The sequence below is a fragment of the Plectropomus leopardus genome, chromosome 6 (genome assembly GCF_008729295.1).
Source record: "Plectropomus leopardus isolate mb chromosome 6, YSFRI_Pleo_2.0, whole genome shotgun sequence".
Lineage (NCBI taxonomy): Eukaryota > Metazoa > Chordata > Actinopteri > Perciformes > Serranidae > Plectropomus > Plectropomus leopardus.
This window is the reverse complement of record NC_056468.1, coordinates 26024438-26043894: the sequence shown is the minus strand read 5'-3', so window position 1 is coordinate 26043894 and position 19457 is coordinate 26024438. Positions and strand designations below refer to the sequence as shown.

General features: G+C 38.6%; 4 protein-coding genes across 4 annotated transcripts; 2 read left to right on the top strand and 2 right to left on the bottom strand.

Moving 5' to 3' along the window:
* Positions 1-336: 336 nt before the first annotated feature.
* Positions 337-1320, bottom strand: LOC121944948 (long neurotoxin homolog TA-bm16-like). The gene is made up of 3 exons (XM_042488916.1): positions 1182-1320; positions 800-898; positions 337-645 (listed from the first exon to the last, which is right to left on the bottom strand). The coding sequence occupies exons 1-3, from the start codon at positions 1225-1227 to the stop codon at positions 497-499; spliced, it is 294 nt and encodes a 97-aa protein (XP_042344850.1). The 5' UTR covers positions 1228-1320; the 3' UTR covers positions 337-496.
* Positions 1321-6252: 4932 nt separating this feature from the next.
* On the top strand, positions 6253-7349 carry LOC121945003 (secreted Ly-6/uPAR domain-containing protein 2-like). Its single transcript, XM_042488992.1, has 3 exons — positions 6253-6434; positions 6713-6814; positions 6950-7349. Exons 1-3 carry the CDS (start codon positions 6386-6388, stop codon positions 7210-7212), a joined length of 414 nt encoding a protein of 137 aa, XP_042344926.1. The 5' UTR covers positions 6253-6385; the 3' UTR covers positions 7213-7349.
* A 1776-nt stretch (positions 7350-9125) lies between these two features.
* Positions 9126-9982, top strand: LOC121945068 (secreted Ly-6/uPAR domain-containing protein 2-like). The gene is made up of 3 exons (XM_042489075.1): positions 9126-9242; positions 9443-9544; positions 9679-9982. The coding sequence occupies exons 1-3, from the start codon at positions 9197-9199 to the stop codon at positions 9867-9869; spliced, it is 339 nt and encodes a 112-aa protein (XP_042345009.1). The 5' UTR covers positions 9126-9196; the 3' UTR covers positions 9870-9982.
* Positions 9983-14619: 4637 nt separating this feature from the next.
* On the bottom strand, positions 14620-19269 carry LOC121945066 (lymphocyte antigen 6G-like). Its single transcript, XM_042489073.1, has 3 exons — positions 19148-19269; positions 16359-16466; positions 14620-16213 (listed from the first exon to the last, which is right to left on the bottom strand). Exons 1-3 carry the CDS (start codon positions 19191-19193, stop codon positions 16053-16055), a joined length of 315 nt encoding a protein of 104 aa, XP_042345007.1. The 5' UTR covers positions 19194-19269; the 3' UTR covers positions 14620-16052.
* Between the last annotated feature and the right edge of the window lie 188 nt (positions 19270-19457).

The following is a 19457-nucleotide window of genomic DNA, read 5'->3' as shown; positions in this document are numbered from 1 at the left end:
CTTTGACAAAAGATAAAAGATATGTGACACAGAGTGCACCAAATATCTGCTACATTTTGTTTGTGTCTAAAGTGATGGGAGTTAGTTGACCTTTGAATGCTTTGCATTTCAGCAATTTGTGATGATAAATATAAAAACCAAAACCATCAAAAAAGGGAAGTGCCCAACCCTAAAGTCAGCTGATCAGCTTCGCTGATCCTCAAATCAACAAATTTATTCAGTTGCATTTGCATGCAAATTGTTGATTTACCAATGGTTATTGAAGTGTCATGTCCTGTTTGCCAATCATGTTTACGATTTAAGATTCTGCAGAAATAAAAAAAACAAACAAAAACATTTCAGTGGTTGATCAGATTGGGTTTTTATTGAACCAACATTGATCTGCGCTCATTTTCAGCTTTTTACACACTGAAAATATTGCTGCTTCCTTTGGAGTTACAAACTCAGTAGGAAAGAAGGAAGACAAATATTTTTAAGCTGCAGCTGCTCCAGAGCCTCAGAAAAAGAGAGTCATGATGCCGGAGGACACCAGCAGGAGGAGGATACTGGAAGCAGTGGGTGTGGCGCTGTTACACAAGTCCGTGGAGCAGCACTTTATGGGGTCAATACACAAAGCACTGAGCATGCAGGTCTTGGCGACGTTACCTGTGTTACATTATGGAAAAAAAACTCACTTTCAACAACAACGATAAAAGTCCCCAGGCATTCAGTAAAGCGATATGCCAGCTCAGATAGACAGTTCACCTAAGTATTAGAAATGCTTCATATTGCTGTGAAATGCTGTGGAATAACAACTCACCATCCTTTTCGGCGATGGCACACTGGTCAACACCGGGAGGACAATCTACTGAATTTTTGCAGGATTTGCCTGAACATGTGTGGCATTTCAATGCGCATGCTATAAAAAAATAAAAAAACAGAGAGAAAAGTGTCAGACAGAATTTAAATTACTCCAAATATGATCCTTGTAATGTATGTTTAACGCTAAAGAAGAGCAAACAAGCTGATAAATATGAATCTTAAATTCTCTTAAATATAAAAAAATAAGAAAACAAAAATCATTACACCACAGTCTGGGTGCTTTGCAAATGGGCTATTTTAGGATAAGCCTACGCCCACCATGGAAAAAAAACACATTCATAACTTACATTACTATATAAGTGAATAATAAACTGTTTTACCTGCAGACAGAGCCATAAAAAGGATCACAACTCCAAAAAACTTCATCGTGAATACAGAGAAAATCCTGTAATCGAGTGTGTGAGAGGAGAACTGGAAATTGAAGTTAACTCTTCAAAGCGTTTCACTCGGTGGTCCGACCCCTCTGTCCTTATTTAAACCTACTGCTGCCTCTCCCTATAAGCCCTCCTACTTTCTGACAAAGTGCGCACTTTATCCATCTACATGAAAAATAGTCATGTAGACTTTTTGTAAATAAATACAAGAACTTAAAGGGGCAGTAAATCACCTTTAGTAGCACATTACATTTACTCTGGGTTATATAAACCAGAGCAACAGTGCTGCAGTAGTTCACTTTGCAGTATGCCATTGAGTTCCACAGTACTTTTGACTTTTACTTTGAAATCTATGGAGTAAATATGAAACAAAGATGAAGCTATTTCCTCACTGTGGTTCATCTGGTTTCACTTAGTCTGTCAGAAAACAGTAGTGGAGTGGATGAGAAATGATGCAAGTGTCTAAGTGAATGATAATCAGTATGGTTGTTGAAGGTTTTTGTCTGCAAACAGTAATTGTGTGTTGTTTTGTAAAAGCGTGTGCTTAAAAAAATGTCAGTTTAAGTTGAAAAACATGCAGACATCCAGTCGGGCAGAGGTCTTCAATGTTTTTCAGGCCAAGGACCCCTAATTAAAACAGAGAGGGAGCAGGGACATACTGCATGCACTGTTTAAAATCAGCTGGCATGACTTCCAGTTGTGATGTCTTGAGATATGGAGACATTTAGGAGAGCTACATCCCCTCCCTGTGACTGCAGCAAAGACTAAAAACCATCATGGCATCCAGTAAAAGACTACAAGACCCACAATAAGTAAGCAGGTCAGGGAGGGATTGCTGCCCAGCTGAAAGTAATCAGCTGATTGCCTCAGGGAGGGAGCTGAAGGGGAGGAGGAGTCAGGGCATGTGGAGAAGACAAGTGGACACAGACAGAGAACAATGAGATTTTTAATAATGCTACCCAGAAGACAATGAACTTAAAGTTTGATGTATAAATTTGTTTTTTTTAACTTCTGTCTGCAAGAAATATGTTGACCTTTTAAAGAGGACTGAATGCGCTGAATTTAAGTTTGAAAGCAACATTTAATGGTTTTCATTTTCTGCATCCACACCTTCAGCACCCCAAAAGAAAAGCTCCCGACCTCTCAAACCATCACAACGTGTAGGGCAGTTTTAAATTACAAAATAAATGTAACCAGTTACTGAGAAAAACATGCAATTAAATCAAAGTAGTTATATATGAAAAATAATCATTTCCATAAAAAGTGTTGAATAAACATTAATTCTGATGTGTTACATCTTTGTGCCGTGCAGGAATGCCATCTTTTTGGCAAATTCTAGTTGTGTGTCAGCAAAGCTGTTGAGACAAATTTGAGTGCAACATGTACTTATGTTGTTTTTAGGTCTTTTTAGCTCTATTGCCCTGTTTAAAACATTTGTTTAAAGGGTAAACAAAAAGTAATATAGTGTCATAAGTTACCTCACTTTGATGAAGTAGCCTAATTAAAATAGTTCCATAGCATTACATTTTATAACAGGGTAACTAGTAATCTGTAACCTGTTACATTTCAAAAGTAACCTTCCCAAAAGTGGGTGTGTTTCCATGAACCCCTCAAATTGCGCAAAATGAAATTGTGAATATAAAAATAGCCTATGTCTAATGGAAACTTGATAATTTCAAAAAAGTTTTTATGCTCTCATGAGGTGGAATTTCAGGCTATTCGAAAAAGCCATATTTCACAAAACTGCAATGGAAACACTTTTTTCGCTTTTATAGCTCATATGATGTGTAACACGAGTGGCGGTAATGCGACTTTATGGTTGCCAACCGCCACTAAACCCAAAGAAGATGAAAAAGTACAATAAAGTCTTGTGACATTCTACAAAACAAAGCTCGGTATGTGTGAAAGGAAGAAGAGACCGAGATCTTCTTCAGTCTTAAATGAGACAAAGAAATTACGGTGATATTAGATTTTCTGTCCGTTCCCTGTATGACCGGTGCCGGAGCTTGGTCCGCATTGCCGGCAGTAAGTCGAACTCGTTTCCGGTGAGGGTTGGACTCCGCCAGGGCTGCCCTTTGTCGCCGATTCTGTTCATAACTTTTATGGACAGAATTTCTAGGCGCAGCCAGGGTGTTGAGGGGGTCCGGTTTGGTGACCTCAGGATTGGGTCTCTGCTCCTTGCAGATGATGTGGTCCTGTTGGCGTCATCGGGCCGCGACCTTCAGCTCTCACTGGATCGGTTCGCAGCCGAGTGTGAAGCGGCTGGAATGAGAATCAGCACCTCCAAATCCGAGGCCATGGTTCTCAGCCGGAAAAGGGTGGCGTGCCCCCTCGGATCGGGGATGAAGTCCTGCCCCAAGTGGAGGAGTTTAAGTACCTCGGGGTCTTGTTCACAGTGAGTGAGGGAAGGATGGAACGGGAGATCGACAGGCGGATCGCTGCAGCGTCTGCAGTAATGCGGACTCTGCAACGTCTGTCTTGGTGAAGAGGGAGTTGAGCCGAAAGGCAAAGCTCTCGATTTACCGGTCAATCTTCATTCCTACCCTCACCTATGGTCACGAGCTTTGGGTAGTCACTGAAAGAACAAGATCGCGGGTACAAGCGTCCGAAATGAGTTTCCTCCGTAGGGTGGCTGGGCTCTCCCTTAGAGATAGGGTGAGAAGCTCGGTCATCCGGGAGGAGCTCGGAGTAGAGCTGCTGCACCTCCGCGTTGAGGAGAGCCAGATGAGGTGGCTCGGGCATCTAATTAGGATGCCTCCAGGACGCCTCCCTGGTGAGGTGTTCAGGGTACGTCCCACCGGTAGGAGGCCCCGGAGTAGACCCAGGCACGCTGGAGAGACTACGTCTCACAGCTGGCCTGGGAACGCCTCGGGGTCCCCTGGGAAGAGCTGGACGAAGTGGCCGGGGAGAGGGAAGTCTGGGCTTCCCTGCTTAGGCTGCTGCCCCCGCGACCCGACCCCGGATAAGCGGAAGAAAATGGATGGATGGATGGATAGATTTTCTTTACTGAGTGGCTGCAATAGAAATAAACCTGCCAATGTTTTGGACATCCATCACCATGGCTACTGGAATGTTATTGCGAGAGGAAAGTCGCTTAACATCACGAGAGAAGTCAGTGGAAACGCAGTCATCTCGCAATTGTGTTTTATCAAAATTTCGCTTAAGTTTTGGCACAAATTTTAATGAAACCCAGCTAGAGATGATGATTGCATAATTCATGAGTAACACATTATCATCAGTTTTGTCTAACGTTAACTCAATTGTTTTTTAAAAATGATTAGGCTAATTTATTTTTGATAATAGTATGTTGGGTACTATTATCAAATTTTAATTAAACACACACATGCACGCACGCACACACACACAAAATTAGAATTCAAATTTAAATTAAATTACCAAATATACTTTTTTTATTCTTACTAATAAAGTGAGAGAAGTTACCTTTAAATTAATATGTCGGTTCTACACAGCAAAATGTTCCTTCAGGAGGCATAAACATGACATTGAGTTTGAATGCAATTTAATGCAGTAAGGAGTTCTAATCAAGCATCAGTTCACTTAACTGTACGCATCACTGGCTATATTTCAACGGCAGTAATTACTATTACAGCAACTTTGTTGCCCTTGAAAGTACTTTATCTGCAGTGACTTTTTGGGCTATAAGTTTAGCCTATTGACTAATGAAAGAAGAATTGTAATCAGCAGTTTTTGAAACAAAAATGTGTATATATATATATATATATATATATATATATATATATATATATATTCAAAATCACAGGGTGTCGAAGTGCAAAGCATGCAAAGATAATAAAAATCATATCAGTTCAGACACAAATAAAATGTTGCTATTTGGATTTGGTGTTTTCTGTGTCAGATATTCAGCTTAATCTGTCAAATAACAAGTTTCTGGACGTGTTTGGACCTGCTGAAAGAGAAGATCAGCTATGTGGCAAATATATGGCACAGTGAGAATAAAACTGATGAAAATCTTCAGTAAATGTCCTTTGAAATATATACAGTTCAACAGGGGGAGGTGTGGTAGGGAGCTGAGGAGGAGCCGAATGAGTGAGGAAGGGAAGAGGGAGGAGGAATATACTAGAAAGAAAAAGGGGGAGGCTGAGGAGTCTGCCGCAGGTTCTGCATTGCATTTAACGAAATTGAAATATGTTAAAATATGTGCACACACTTGTTTAACAGCATTAAAAACATGTTTTTATAGTTTCACATATATTTTTTATATACATATTTTTTTAAATTAGTTTATATTTCTCCAGCTATGCATGCTGGCCACCCAAGAATTAAAACTCCTTGAAAAATGCATCTTTACAATAAATGAACAAACCTGTTTTTTTTTTCAAGCCTAAAGAAGAACAAAACCACTTAGAGGGGAGATCTTGACTGAGATGGTCATAATGTATGCACGATAGGGTTAAGTGCGACCACCACACCCTGTTAAATGACTGCATTTCCCAGAATACAGAAACCACTTAAGGATTAAAAAAAGAGCATGGGTGGGGACGAGTGACGCTACCATGGGTCGGGCAGATGGATGTAGGCTGATTTACTACATCCATGGCCGGGGTGGGAAGGAAACGTGACCATGGGTGGGGCGGTGTGACGCAATGATTACGCATTATATCGGCGATCAGACCGAGGGAGATTTAAAAATCAGCTGTTAGCAACTAGCGGCTAATTCAAAGAAGAAAAACAGCGGTCGTGAATGTCCGCAAACTGCAAAAACAATGATGTCAGGGGGCTCCGAGGTCAGCTGCCGAAGAACACACACGTACACGATTGTCACCGACATGTTATTCCTTTGTTATTGTTTAGAAAGCAATGCCGACGCGCACATTATATGTCACACTGTAAGTCGACGCTGTTACATGTCACGGCCGTCATGCCTTTTTAGCTGCCGCAATGCAGCGTGTTACGCTGGAGCGGAGTGACGCTGTAAATGCAATTGGGGTATATAGAGGGGACTTCCATCTTGGCCCTTCAGTGTAAAAGCGACTTTTGGATGGGGGACTTGTTCCTGAAAAGAAGATTGAAGGGTCCAACTATAAAATCAAGAACTTTATAGAAATCACATTTTCTCTCTAAGTCCTCTTTCACATTGTTGATTAAAAGGTTTTTTTTTCTCTTTAGTCATGATGAAGGTCTTTGGAGCTGTGGTCCTTTTCATGACTTTGTCTGCAGGTAAAATCATCTTATAATTCACGTGTACAGGCTTATAATGAAATATATGGATTTTTTAAATTCTTATTGGTCAGATTTTAAAATGATCTTTGCAACTCATTCAGACTGTCTTGTAATAATTTCTTCTGTTTGTTTTGTTGTGTTTTTAAAAATGAAATATTACAAAATATAAAAATATTAATATTTGTCAGCTTGTTTGTGAAAATGTCTGAAACAGTGTGCATTAGATTTGGAGTATCTTAAGCCACGTGTGACACTATTCTCTTTTTTCTGTGCAGTGTGTGGATTGAGATGCTACCAGTGTACATCAGGCAAATCCTGCACAGAGCAGTTAACTTGTCCTCCTGTCTTTGAGCGTTGTACCTCCTTTGTGATGAATGGTGAGTTGCTCTTCCATAGCTAAAACTAGATAATTCAAATGAATAATTTATCTGTCTGAGCTGATGTATTTCTGTACTTTATGTCTGATGACTTTTATTGTTGTTGAAACTGATTTTTTCAATCATGTCTCGCAGGTGTTGTCACCAAGGGCTGCATGCTCAGTAACTTATGTCTTGGCCCCGTAAAGTGCTGTGCCACGGACTTGTGTAATAGTGATCATCCGGCTGATGACATCGCAAAACCCGAAGTTTGGGGTGTTACTGATACCAAACCCAAACCTTCCAAGCCCAAATCCCATGGTTCCATACCCAAACCCACTGGTTCCAGCAACATACCCACCGGTTCCAGTGTCCTTCTCCTGCTGGTTTCCTCCAGCATCATCACACTCTTTCTCTGAGGCCCTGTCACAGCTACAGCATAAGAATATTGGTCTTCTCTGTAACCCAATTTGGGACTTCTGGAAAATAACCAAATTTGCAAATTGTAAAGCTGTAAATGAATGGATTGCTGGTTCAATAAAAACATAATATGATTTAACATTGCACCGTTTGATTCTTTAAAGTCTGCAGAAACCCTCATTAGAAACATTAGTGAATAAACAGGGCATAAAATAACAATCATGAGCAAATCAATAAACTAAATCTTTAGTTGTTGATCTGAAGATGAAAGTACGCTAGAAATGTAAAAGTGGAAGTGTTGAAGTGAATGCTAATTCACACAGTTGTTGACTTTTCTGTTTGCAGTATATTTTTTAAACTTTGGCTAAAAGCATGTGGTTGAAAAAAGTTTTAGTTTTAAAAGGATGCAGACGTCCACTCAGACAGTGATCTTCAATGTTTTTACAGGTCAAGGCACCCTTAAATGAAAGAGTGGCAGAGCAAGGAACCCATACTACATATACTCTATAAATTTGAGAAGGATGTTAAACTGGGTCCAAAATAACACATACATCAGTCTAAAGTGCCAAGTCTAAACATATCATTTATGGTTCATATAATACTAAGATATTAAAAATAATAATCACTGGTAGGCTCATATATTAATACACCATGTTTGTTTCTGAGTTTCATAGTATTTTAGAGACTCCTACTCAAAAAGTTACAAAGCCATCGACTGTGGCCTGATTGTGGCTCATATTAGTGTACCTCCACCTAAAATAATAGTACAGCTAACTGGGCAACATTTTTTAATAATACATAAATGTTAGCTTGTTTGCCTAGCTGGCATGTACAGGTGCTGCGCCGTGATTTAGCATATAGCTACCATGATTGTACCAGGATTCAAGGATAAAAGTTAGACGTACTGTAAACTCAAAAGTTGTTATTTTTTTTTAATAAGGCAATTTATTTTTGCTAAACTATTTGATTCATGTTAATATGTAATGTCAGACATATTCATTTTTGAAAAAAAAACCCCACAACAACCTTCAATTACATTATCAAATAAAAATTTAGCAAGCCCCCTACAGTAATCCGTCATGTATGTACACGGGGGTGTTATAGGAATATTGATTTTCATGAGACATGTAAAAAGCTTTGTAGGTATATTGTCTTTTTCGGAATGAGTGCAAAAACCGCACCATTTTATGCATGTATACACACTAAATGATTTTCCTATAAATATGACTTTTATTCCAGTTACAATTTACAAATACCCTAACAGAGTTCTTAAAGGATTACTCCACTCCCTCTAACAAGGATCTCCTTTCTTTTGTATACAGCCTTCACTGAAGCTTGTCGCAACTGTTGCACGGTCTCCATCTCTCCACATAACGTACATTTCCCATCCTTTGTGTTTCCCCACCAACAGTGGTCCGCTCTGCAGTCCTCAGTGCCCCACCCTAATCTAATCAGCTTGATTTCATCTACTCTATTTAGTTTGGCTTTACCATTTCCATAGACCCTTTGGTGAATAGAAAGAAAGATGCCAGCCCTTTGGCTCCTCCTCCCACTCTCTCTGCCAGTACATATTGATTTCTTCTTTAATTAGATGACCACACCCACTTCTACCAATAGAAACCCAGGCATCTATATTCTCCCGCCTTAGTGCAGCCTTGGACATCCTATCTCCTGTCTCATTACCCCCTATCCCGACATCTGCCATGAGCGAATCTACAGGGCAGTTATTGGTTATTTATGCTCAGCACGTGATGAGGGAAACAAGACCATTGGCTAGATCACACTGCAGGACATACCATTTACATGGCTGTTTCTCCAGAGAGGATGAGATTACTATGGGTGGGGGTTTGGTCCGGAAATGTTGCTGTGGCGTTGAAGAAACACCAAAGAGTTAAACTGTTATGAAGAAGCGTGAGAGATCACATGCTCACTCCAGTTCTCCTTTTACAGGGTTGATTAAAAGTCTTTTTCTCTTTGGTCACAATGCAGTTGTTTGGACCTCTGATCCTTTTTATGACTCTGTCTGCAGGTAAACAGCTTATGATTCATGATTATTGGCTTGAGCCTATACTAATGATTAAATAAACAGAGAGTTGTGTAATAATTTCCATTGTCTGGTTTTCTCTCAAGTTTTTCTTCACATTATCTTTGAAAAAATGTCTAAAACATTGAGCATTAGATTTGGAATATCTTGAACCATTTGTGGCACTACTCTGTATTTCTGTACAGTGTGTGGATTGAGATGCCACCATTGTACATCAGGCGAATCCTGCACAGAGCAGTTAACTTGTCCTCCCATCTTTGAGCGTTGCACCTCCTTTGTGTTGCACGGTGAGTTATTGTTCCACAGCTAAATAATTGAATATTTCAAATAATGTATTTATCTATCTGTGCAGATATATTGCTTTACTAAATAGAGACTTTTTATTGTTGTTAAAACTGATTTTTTGCATCATGTCTCACAGGTGTTGTCACTAAGGGCTGCATGCTCAGTAATTTATGTATTGACCCCATAAAGTGCTGTGCCACGGACTTGTGTAACAGCGATGAGCCAGCTATTGACATCCCCAAACCCACTGGTTCCAGCAATATACCCACTGGTTCCAGTGTCCTTCTCCTGCTGGTGTCCTCGAGCATCGTCACACTCTTTCTCTGAGGCTCTGGAGCAGCCACAGCGTAAGAATACTGGTCTTCTCTCAATAATAACCAAATTAGCAAATTGTAAAGCTGTAAATGAATGTTGGTTCAATAAAAGCACAATATAATAGACCATTGCACTGTTTGATTCTTTAGGTTTTGTGGAAACCCTCATTAGAATCAAGAGTGACAAAAAAGGACATAAAATATGAACTATTATGAGCAAATCAATAAATTATATTTTTGATTGTTGATCTAAAGATTAAAGTCAGCTTGAAATGTAAAAGTGGAAGTGTTGAAGTGAATGATAATATATCTTCATATATCATATGTCACATCGATACAGTTATTGACTTTTCTGTTTAAAGTATATGTTTGGTCTTTTGTAAAAAGCAGGTGCTTAAAAAATGTCAGTTGAAGTTAAAGTCTTTAAGTTAAGGTCTTTCAGTGTTTTTCAGGCCAACTAGTTAGTAATCAATGACAAAATAATTGTAACTGTAATCAGTTACAGTTACTAAGAAAAAATATGCAATGAAATGCAATTACTAATCAAAATGATGGTGATTACAAAAAAGGTTACATACATACACAAAAAAACTTTCAGCTCAATATTTATGCACTTGTGTTTTTAGGTTTTAAATCAAAATTCTTATCAAATAAGTAAAAATCACACACGAATGAGATTACTACCATTCTTGTTTTGAGATAACAAAACCTCACACAGGGGACTCCTGCATAGAGCCTTGCCTAAACTGGTTTAAAAACCAACAACCATGTACCCACATTTGGGCACCTTTGTTTGCAAATCACTGAACCATCTGATGACTGTCAATGTGGTTCTAACAACGGTTATGTTGATCCAATCTTTGGTGCAGTCTGAAATACTTATTAACTTTTGGAGTGCTATGACATTCAGCTCAGACATTCATGGTGCCCAGATGATAACTTTGATGATGCTTTGGTTAACTTATAAAGCACTTTTGTTCAGTGTTGTGTCCAGACCTTTTATTTATGCCGTGGCCCAAGTGGGGCACTGACTCATACAGGGCTGGCATGAAGTGCGAGTGCTGTTGCAAGCGCACGCATTGGCATAGCTTTAATGTACTATTTCTGTCTCCACCATGCCTGCTTTATTTACACACATTGTAATGTTTTACATTCCTGTGTAAAGTTCAGTTTAAAAGATAAATAGACCTAATAATAACACAACAGCGTGACACCACACAAATGTAAAATAAAGCTTACATACTCTCATAACAAAATTGTTCCTCCAAAATTAAATTGTATAACGGTAAGTATAAGTAAGTATACTTGTAGCTTTGACTTCACCACATATAAAAGACAAATATTGTACTTTTAACTCCACTATATTCCTCTGAAGGTTCTCACTACTCGTTAAATTTGCTGTGGATGATTTTAAACTGATGCAGTTCTGCATGTGAATTGGTTGTTGTTACCTTGCACATGTGATGCTCAGATTGGGCAGTTTATCAGTAGAGATATGTGGGGAGGTCAAGCTGTTTCACTTTTCTGGCAGTGCTGTGTAACAGGAGTTGAATTAATATACGAACTGTTGACAAAACAGTTGACAAGTATTGGTCCTGATTTAGGCTGAGAGTTTGTTAGATTCTTCTGTAAGACCTGTTGTTTTTAATTTTGGTTTAAAATTTCAAGTTCTCCTCAGAAAAAAAAACAAAACTAAAATGGTGAGTAAAAAAAAAAGAAGTTGGATTAACCCAGCCAGCAAAGATGTCAGTGCATTCAGTGGTTTATTTTTTTGAGTCATTAAGTTCTGCAAATGTACTGTAATAATATACAATAATGCCCTGAGATTAAAAGATTTAAATACTTCAGTATTTTCAGAAGCAAGTACTCCAGTACATTAACTCAAGTAATAATTTGACTCAGCGGTAATGTTTTACCAGGAGTATCTATACTCTGACTTAAGTAAAAGAGTTGTGTAAGTTTTACACCGCTGCATTGTATATGAATTTCTCATTTTTGCTGAATTACAGATTTAGATTTTATTCATCTGATTTGAAGTTTTTTTTCTGGTGGTCTGAGAGACTAAAAACATTCATCATAAACTAGTCTATTTGTACATCAAAATTGGACTGTTTAATTATTGAAGTATTCAGCAACACTTGTAAGCAGCAGAGTGTGATGGGTGTTAACATCTGTACAGATGTGTAGCCCTGATTATGGGCTGTCTGACTGATCTTTTCTGACAGCAGTCGTATATGACTCCGATGTTTTTATTTTATTTATGTAGTTTGAGGGTGACGGGTCTGCTCAGCTGATATACAGCAGCAAACTGGTATGACGCAGACTGACATGAGAATTCATGTGGAATCATTTATTATCTCAGGATGGGAGTGTTTTTGTAACTTCCTGTACAGACTGTAAACTGCTGGAATCCATGGTGATTTGACTGCGTTTTTTTGGTCACTACATCCTGCTGCAGGTTGCCTGCTGTAGTCCACTTTTCAGGCGAGGTGCAGCTCATCTCCAATGAGCCTATTGTGCAACAAGTTTTGAAGTAATTTTTTCTCATTTGGTGGTCAGAGGTGTTTCCTAATCGGCAGCAACATTTCACAACCTTTTTCAAAACCGTTCAAAACAGACCTCATAGAAAGACCTAGAACTCTATTAGTTTAACTGTGTTAAATAAAAGGAAGTCATCTATTCACATCTCATAGAAAAACCTGCATAATTATGAATTATGAATAAAACACCTGTGTAAAAACTCCTTTGCACAGTTCTTCAATTAGCAATCAGTCCTAATTCATCTATAAAAGATACATCTCTGTGTTGCTGTTTGAAAGCCTGAATCAAAGAGGAAAAAGGCAAGTAAGCAGAGGAGGAGACAAATAGCATTTCTGAGTTTGAAAAGTCTGAAAACAAGACTTGGTCAAAATGTATATGTAAGTGTATGTGTTTCTGAGTTTGGGCTTCATTCTTTATTTGTTCTTTTGTGAATAGCACATGCAGTACTAAAGCTGTGCTAAAATGACTGTCTAATCAAGGACTTACTACAGGTCTTTCGTATATGCCAGTGACAGATGATGGGTGCGGAAAAATGTGTACACGAGATTAGAATAATCGAAGAAAACTTTCTTCCCCCTTCTTCTTCTTCTTCTTCTTCTTTGCCCACAGTATTTCAACAGCACATCTCAAAGTGTAAAAAGGGCAGGCTTAGAGTGCAGCAGGGTTTTTTGTTTTTCTAGTAAAATTATCATTAGAGATAAGAATACAGTTCATGCTGTGATATGTTTGCTTCTCTTTGTTAGCACGTAGGCAACTGCACCTATGTATAGTATCACCAAATAACACACGCACTGAACACAAAATATTGCAAGGTAAATGTGGTTCATATTGATGGCTTTATTTAGCATTTTGTTGTCCTTTGTACAATGATTGATCGAATACACTCAGTTGACTGCAAGTTGTGTTGATTGATGTAAATATTGTTGCATGTTTTTAATGTTTTTTGGATGTGAGCATATCATGCAAACAAAATGTGTCATTGTGGCCAAAAAACCGCACCATATTAAAATGAATTGTGTTTGTGTAGTAGAGCAGTATGTTCAACACTCAAACATCCAGCCACTTCCTCCTGCCCTACATTTAAACCCCCCCGTCCCATTTTTGTTTCATGAGTGTGTCACATCCATAAAACATTTAAACAATGCAACAAATATCTACACAAGCCAATTTCCAACCGCACTTAGGCAGGGTGCCTAGTTTGCAGTTGCCTTAGCTTTCCTGCCTTTGTTTCTGCCTGCTGCCCTTTGGACAAGTGTGCCTGCTCCTGCTTTATGGAAAGTGAACTTTTATCCTAAGCTGTTACAAATCCTGGAGAGAGGCACTGGGACCAGATCTCTCTGTTACACAGGTCCCCTTCACAGCAAGTCATAGCACTTTCACATGGTACACTGGTTTGACAGCCCTTGGTAATCATGTCAGAACTTGCAAAACATGATGAGGAAAACTCTCAGAAACGTGTTGTATCAACTAAGTGAGGATTGATTTTGGTGTGTGCTTTGAATTCTTAATATTAGAAACATACAAAGTGAAAGAAAAACAGTTGAAAGAGAAACGACAGTTAAAGATAAAGATAAAATAAGATTTGATGTCTGTTCAGGTGTTTCGTTCAATAGAGATACTCCAAATCAAAGATACAGTTTAAACAGATGTTTCTTTTATGGACTTCTGTGTTCTGCTGCAACCATAAATAACCACTGACTGTCTGATCTCAGGTATTGTCTCTCTGCTGTTTACTATATACTTGTATTGCTCTTCAAACAGGCCAAATCTTTTGTGTATTTATTTCCTGAGTGCTGAGGGTTTGCACGCAATTTTCCAGCGCCATTGATAACCACCCATACCAGATCCACTGTCAGAGGTACTCAAAAGGTTGAGCTAGAAGACACAGATATCATATCACACACAGGCCTATACTGTAAGGCTCTGGCTGAAATAACACATTTTATTTGCAAAATGCTCTAAACACATACAACAAAAGCAAATAATTCTATCAATCAGCACAACTTGTGGTAAAACAGATATATTCTTTCACGGCATTTTGTACTGCACTTTGAACTCAATAATAATAGTAACTGAAAAAACACAGCAAATAAATAAATTTAAAATTCATAAAATACATAAAACAATAAGCCCTTTTCCCTGTCATCTAACTTTTACAGGCCCTGTTTTAGTTTCACCGCTAACTTTTACACGTTGATTACTTTTCTGTCTTTATATTTTTCAATGTGACGCCAATATACATGAATCATAAGCAGACTTTTAAGACTTCTTCCAGGTGTCAACACAGAAACACACATCACCAACATACAACATACATGAACACTCAACAACACAACCCACACAAAACCCAAATTCCCCTTACACCCACCCAGCACCCTTAGACCCCCCCTGCCCCCACTCCATAAAGAACCCTCTCAGCTTCAGAGTAAAGCCACACCACCAACAACAAACTCTAACTATAACAATAAACAGAGAAAACAAGATGAATTAGACAAAAGTTTCTATCAGGAAGGAAAGCACTCTGCAAGACAGCAAAAACAAACAGCACAGACTAAACAAAATGAGACAAGCTCTCTGGGAGGGTAACAAGATCAAAAGATATACAGCCATACAGCAGTTTTTCATATTTAATTATTTTCTTTATTATTATTATTATTGCAGAAATGTTGCTGATTTATAAGGCAACGACACTTTTAGCAGGATGTAAAAATTCGTCCATTTGGCGCCATCTTGTGAATGTCTGATGGTAGTGAATTTGAAATGCTTAGGTGGAAATGTTCAAGCTTGTTTAAACAAACTATAACAATTATAATTCCTAATTCACTTCATTCTCAGTGAGCCATATTTCCCGTTTCACAGTATAAACCATTCACCTAGTGACTGTTATTAAATCAGATTTAACCTCTCCTTCCACTATTTTTTTCTGTATTTCCTTCTTTGGGTATCTTCATCAGACATTCGTGGATGAAGTTTAGCCATTATTAAGCTGCATCTGCCTTTGTTGACATGGCAATAACTTACATGTAAAAACAGGTTAGGATTATTTTGTCCTACTTTGGAAAAATAGCTAATCTGCACTAACAAGTTACTGAGGTGCATCTCTCTCTCCCTCCCTCCCTCCCTCCCTCCCTCTTAGTCTGTCTGATCAAAACAGCTAATTCCAAGAAAACAAAAACACAACAATTCCTTTTTTTAGGTGATTATAAACTAGTGAAAACATAGTTATGAATGTTATACACCATTTCTGTGAATAGATGCCTGTAGATCCTACACACAGGACCTTTTAAACAAGATTTATTATTTATTTTTATTTATTTCATTTTTTATTATTTTTTTTTAAAGTTTCTTTTTTCTATTTACCACATCTTCACACAGGGAACACCTGTATGGAGCCTTGCTGAACCAGGTTTTAAACCAACACACTGGTCTTCATGCTGGTATAGGTGTGTGCTAACCATTGAACCATCTGACTACTGGTGCTGTGGGTCCAAACATGGCCATGTTGTTCAGTAGGTCCACCTCTTTAATCCAGACTGAAATATAGATGTTAGTATGATGTGAGAGCAGCTTAACATTTAAGTTGTTTATTCTTCTTGAGTTGTACAAATTGGGTCAGAAAAAAAGTGCAACGTTGAAATAACAAAATCCCAGAGACTCAGAGGAAGAGTGTGATGATGATGATGACTGAAGATAGCAGCAGGAAGAGGATACCGGGACCAGCTGGTGTAGCGCTGTTACACAAGTTTCCTTCACAGCAACCCATGGCACCTACACATGTTAGGCGGTTTTGGCAGCCCTTGGTAACGACATTAAAACCTGACAAAGATGATAGAAAAACTCTCAGAAACCAGTTTACAAAACATGAGTCACAGCCACCAGGCGTTCAGTATGGCATTAATTACTTTGAGTTTGGTTTCTGCAAATAAACTGTAAAAACTATTAACATGAAAGAAAAACGTACCGTCTACTCTGACAGAGAAACAGCGGTCGAAAATGACAGGACAGGATTTGGTGTCTGTGCAGGAGTGCGGGTCAGCGGCTGTGCACGTGAAGCATCGTAGTCCACATGCTGCACAGAGACACAGTGCACAGGTCAAGACGCACCACACATCACATTTATATTTATACACTGTCATTTGGATTTTTTCGCAGTATGTACATGTACGTGGAAAAATACATGATGTTTACAATATGCTTTACAGCTTTATTCAGCAATATAAAAACAGAACTACAATATTTTACTGTATAAATTTCCAGAGAGTTCAAATATTTTATACTCAAATATACATATATAAATATATATAAAACCCAAAGTATAGTGAGAGTATCAGTGGTAAAAACGTGTCAGATACTGTGAGGCTGCTGCACTAAAGTGGAAGTGATAGTTTCAGGGGTTGATATTTATAGCTTTAGTTTCAATGTTGTTAAATTAGAACAGAAACTGTATGTATTGATGAAAAGGTTTAGTTCTTAGCGTTGAGTGACAAGTTTTGAGAAGGTGGTGCCATTTTGCAGTGTTACTGCTGTGTTTTGCTGTGTTGTTTTTGTCATTTTTAGTCTGGTTACGGCTGTGTGTGAGTTGCTTGTAAAAGTAAACCTTGGATGGAAAAATGTGCTGAAGCGATCAAGAAAAAACTGTTTAGTTGGGAGTGTTTTGCAAGAAGACGCTGATCACTGCAGTTTTCAGTAAATAGTCAAGTAAAGAGGTGACTTAAAACGAGGGGAGGCAGAAATGACATGTGACAAAAGTTCTCTTCAGGTTGAGTCCCCAAAGGTTGCAATGCGTTCTCACTCCCAGCTCATCAAATACCGGTGCTTGGTCAGTGGCCCCACGTGTAAAACTATGACACTCTAGCTATCCATCCAGCATCAATTTTTGACAGTCTGGGATGGCATGATAGCTCCCAGTCATTACATACATTGGGCCATATCCACAAAAAGACTGAACTGCTTTTGCAGCCACTAAACCTGTTCTGATGAGACAAAAAGATAGCATAACAATCCACAAAGCACACTGGTGAAATGCATGCAAACTGAATGCAAACTGCAATGCCAAGGAGACAATGTCCTATTGTGCCTATCCCATTTGCATGTATGCATATTAAGGGATATTCGAAATATTTGGTGGAAAATTTTCTCCTTCCTATGCCAAGATGGCTCATTGCAAATACAAAATACCATATTCACAAAGACCAGCACTAACTGCCACAGCCAGTTAAAGTGGTGCTATTTAACGCCATTGAGACCCCTGTATTAAATAGGTGCAACTTATCTCCCTTCAACATGTGACCTTTGAATGATATTGAATTGATATTGAGTGATATTATGGGCCAAATATAGAGTCAGAGTGAGGAATCAAGTGCGTTGTGAGCTTATAACAGATTTTGAAATAATATAGTTTTGATGGAGATCAGGATTCATCCATAAGGGCTGCCTCATCACAAACAACCTCACTGTATAAACCCGCGGTCTATGTGTATCAGCCGACCTGTGTGGATGTGGTGCAGAAGAAAACATTTATTACCATCAAATCTCAGCTGATCCACCTGATACTATGAAGCCACCGCAGCACCATGGTTAAAAGTGCACGGCCTATGCCTAATCTGGGAGACATGTATAGTGTCAGCTGCTGTGAGATGCAGGAGCCAGCTGCAACACACCAACTGTGGGCAACAAACAAAAGTGACACTCACTGCAAAGTTTTGTGCTCTCTGCAGTTTTCAATATGAACCAATCTGAAATGTGGAGAAAAGCCTGAATTACTGGGAAGAGATCAGCCTGCTCAATTAAACACAAAAGGAGGGCAAATTGCTCTGCGCTGCCAAACTTTGTGGGCTTGTTGGTGCCTGGATGTTGTTAGTGCAAATTCTTTTGTGGATAGAGTGCTAAATCGGGGCAGATTGCCAGTGCTAAATCTGTGTAAATAATGGTGCTATTAGCAGGCGCAATCCTTTCTTTGTGGCTATGGCTCATGGTGTCTTTTTAAAATAAACTTCCACTGTTGGTTTATTTCATTTTTAGGTACTTTCTTAGATAAGGCAGCAAAAGCACTTGGTTAGATTTAGAAAAAAGATCATGGTCTGTGTTAAAATAAAGGCATTTTGATTGTGATGTAACATAATGTACACACATACATCATATGTTATGTAGTAAAAAAAAACTTAAACCTTATTTTGGTTTTGTATGGGACACAAATAGCAATCTTGTGGGGAAAGTGTTGTGTTTTACCCACTCGTGAACCCAGACCTCCTCCTTACATCAACTTTCCAACTCTTTATACTATGTCAGTCAAAAATGACACACTCGGTGCCACGGTGGGTTGGTATGAGGTGCTGAGGGCCTCTCACCAAAACCAAGTGTGATAAATAGCACCCTAGTGACCTACTCACAATACTGTGCTCTATTTAGTCAGTATGCTTATAATTCTTAGTATCGTCAATTCTTCACAATCTTGAGGTGAAGAAACCTGGAAGTTTCCACCTCAGAACAAGAAAAAGTTTGAGGCCATTAAACCAAAAATTTAAGATAAATTTAACATTTGCTGGCTGTATGGACAAACATAATAGTGGTATTAATCTTCTAATAAAAAGCGACACATCAAACTACTACTTTAACTCTAAGACACCACTTCCCTTTGTGCTTTAAGGGTACAAGTAAGAGCTTTTAAACATTTAAACTAATTTTAAATTTAAATAAATTTAAGTCATAATGTTTAGTCAGACATAGGCCTGACTTGAAAGCTGTTCTTACCTGTAGACAGGGTCATAAACAGAATCAGAGCTCCATAAAGCTGCATCGTGAACGGAGAGGAAACAGATTGTTAAAGTGAAAGGAGAACTGGAGAGAAGCCGTTCTATAACAGCCCAACTTTCCTGCTGTTGTTTTCCTGAACTTGAACATTTGCATTTCCTCACAAAGCCTCCACCCAAGTGACCTGAATAATGTCACCCTTAAAGTGACCTCATTATCCCTGAGACAGTCATCTACTTTTCTGGAAATGAAGACAAAAACTTAATACTGTTGAACAGACTCTGAAATCAATTTTAGTAACGGGGGGAAA

Coding starts and splice junctions, on each gene's coding strand:
- LOC121945066 (XM_042489073.1), bottom strand. CDS start 19,193: ATGCAGCTTTATGGAGCTCTGATTCTGTTTATGACCCTGTCTACAG. Junction 16,467..19,147: donor GTTTATGACCCTGTCTACAG/GTAAGAACAGCT, acceptor GTCTCTGTGCAG/CATGTGGACTACGATGCTTC. Junction 16,214..16,358: donor TTTCTCTGTCAGAGTAGACG/GTACGTTTTTCT, acceptor CATCTTTGTCAG/GTTTTAATGTCGTTACCAAG.
- LOC121945003 (XM_042488992.1), top strand. CDS start 6,386: ATGATGAAGGTCTTTGGAGCTGTGGTCCTTTTCATGACTTTGTCTGCA. Junction 6,435..6,712: donor TTTCATGACTTTGTCTGCAG/GTAAAATCATCT, acceptor TTTTCTGTGCAG/TGTGTGGATTGAGATGCTAC. Junction 6,815..6,949: donor TACCTCCTTTGTGATGAATG/GTGAGTTGCTCT, acceptor CATGTCTCGCAG/GTGTTGTCACCAAGGGCTGC.
- LOC121944948 (XM_042488916.1), bottom strand. CDS start 1,227: ATGAAGTTTTTTGGAGTTGTGATCCTTTTTATGGCTCTGTCTGCAG. Junction 899..1,181: donor TTTTATGGCTCTGTCTGCAG/GTAAAACAGTTT, acceptor ATTTTTTTATAG/CATGCGCATTGAAATGCCAC. Junction 646..799: donor TGCCATCGCCGAAAAGGATG/GTGAGTTGTTAT, acceptor AATGTAACACAG/GTAACGTCGCCAAGACCTGC.
- LOC121945068 (XM_042489075.1), top strand. CDS start 9,197: ATGCAGTTGTTTGGACCTCTGATCCTTTTTATGACTCTGTCTGCAG. Junction 9,243..9,442: donor TTTTATGACTCTGTCTGCAG/GTAAACAGCTTA, acceptor ATTTCTGTACAG/TGTGTGGATTGAGATGCCAC. Junction 9,545..9,678: donor CACCTCCTTTGTGTTGCACG/GTGAGTTATTGT, acceptor CATGTCTCACAG/GTGTTGTCACTAAGGGCTGC.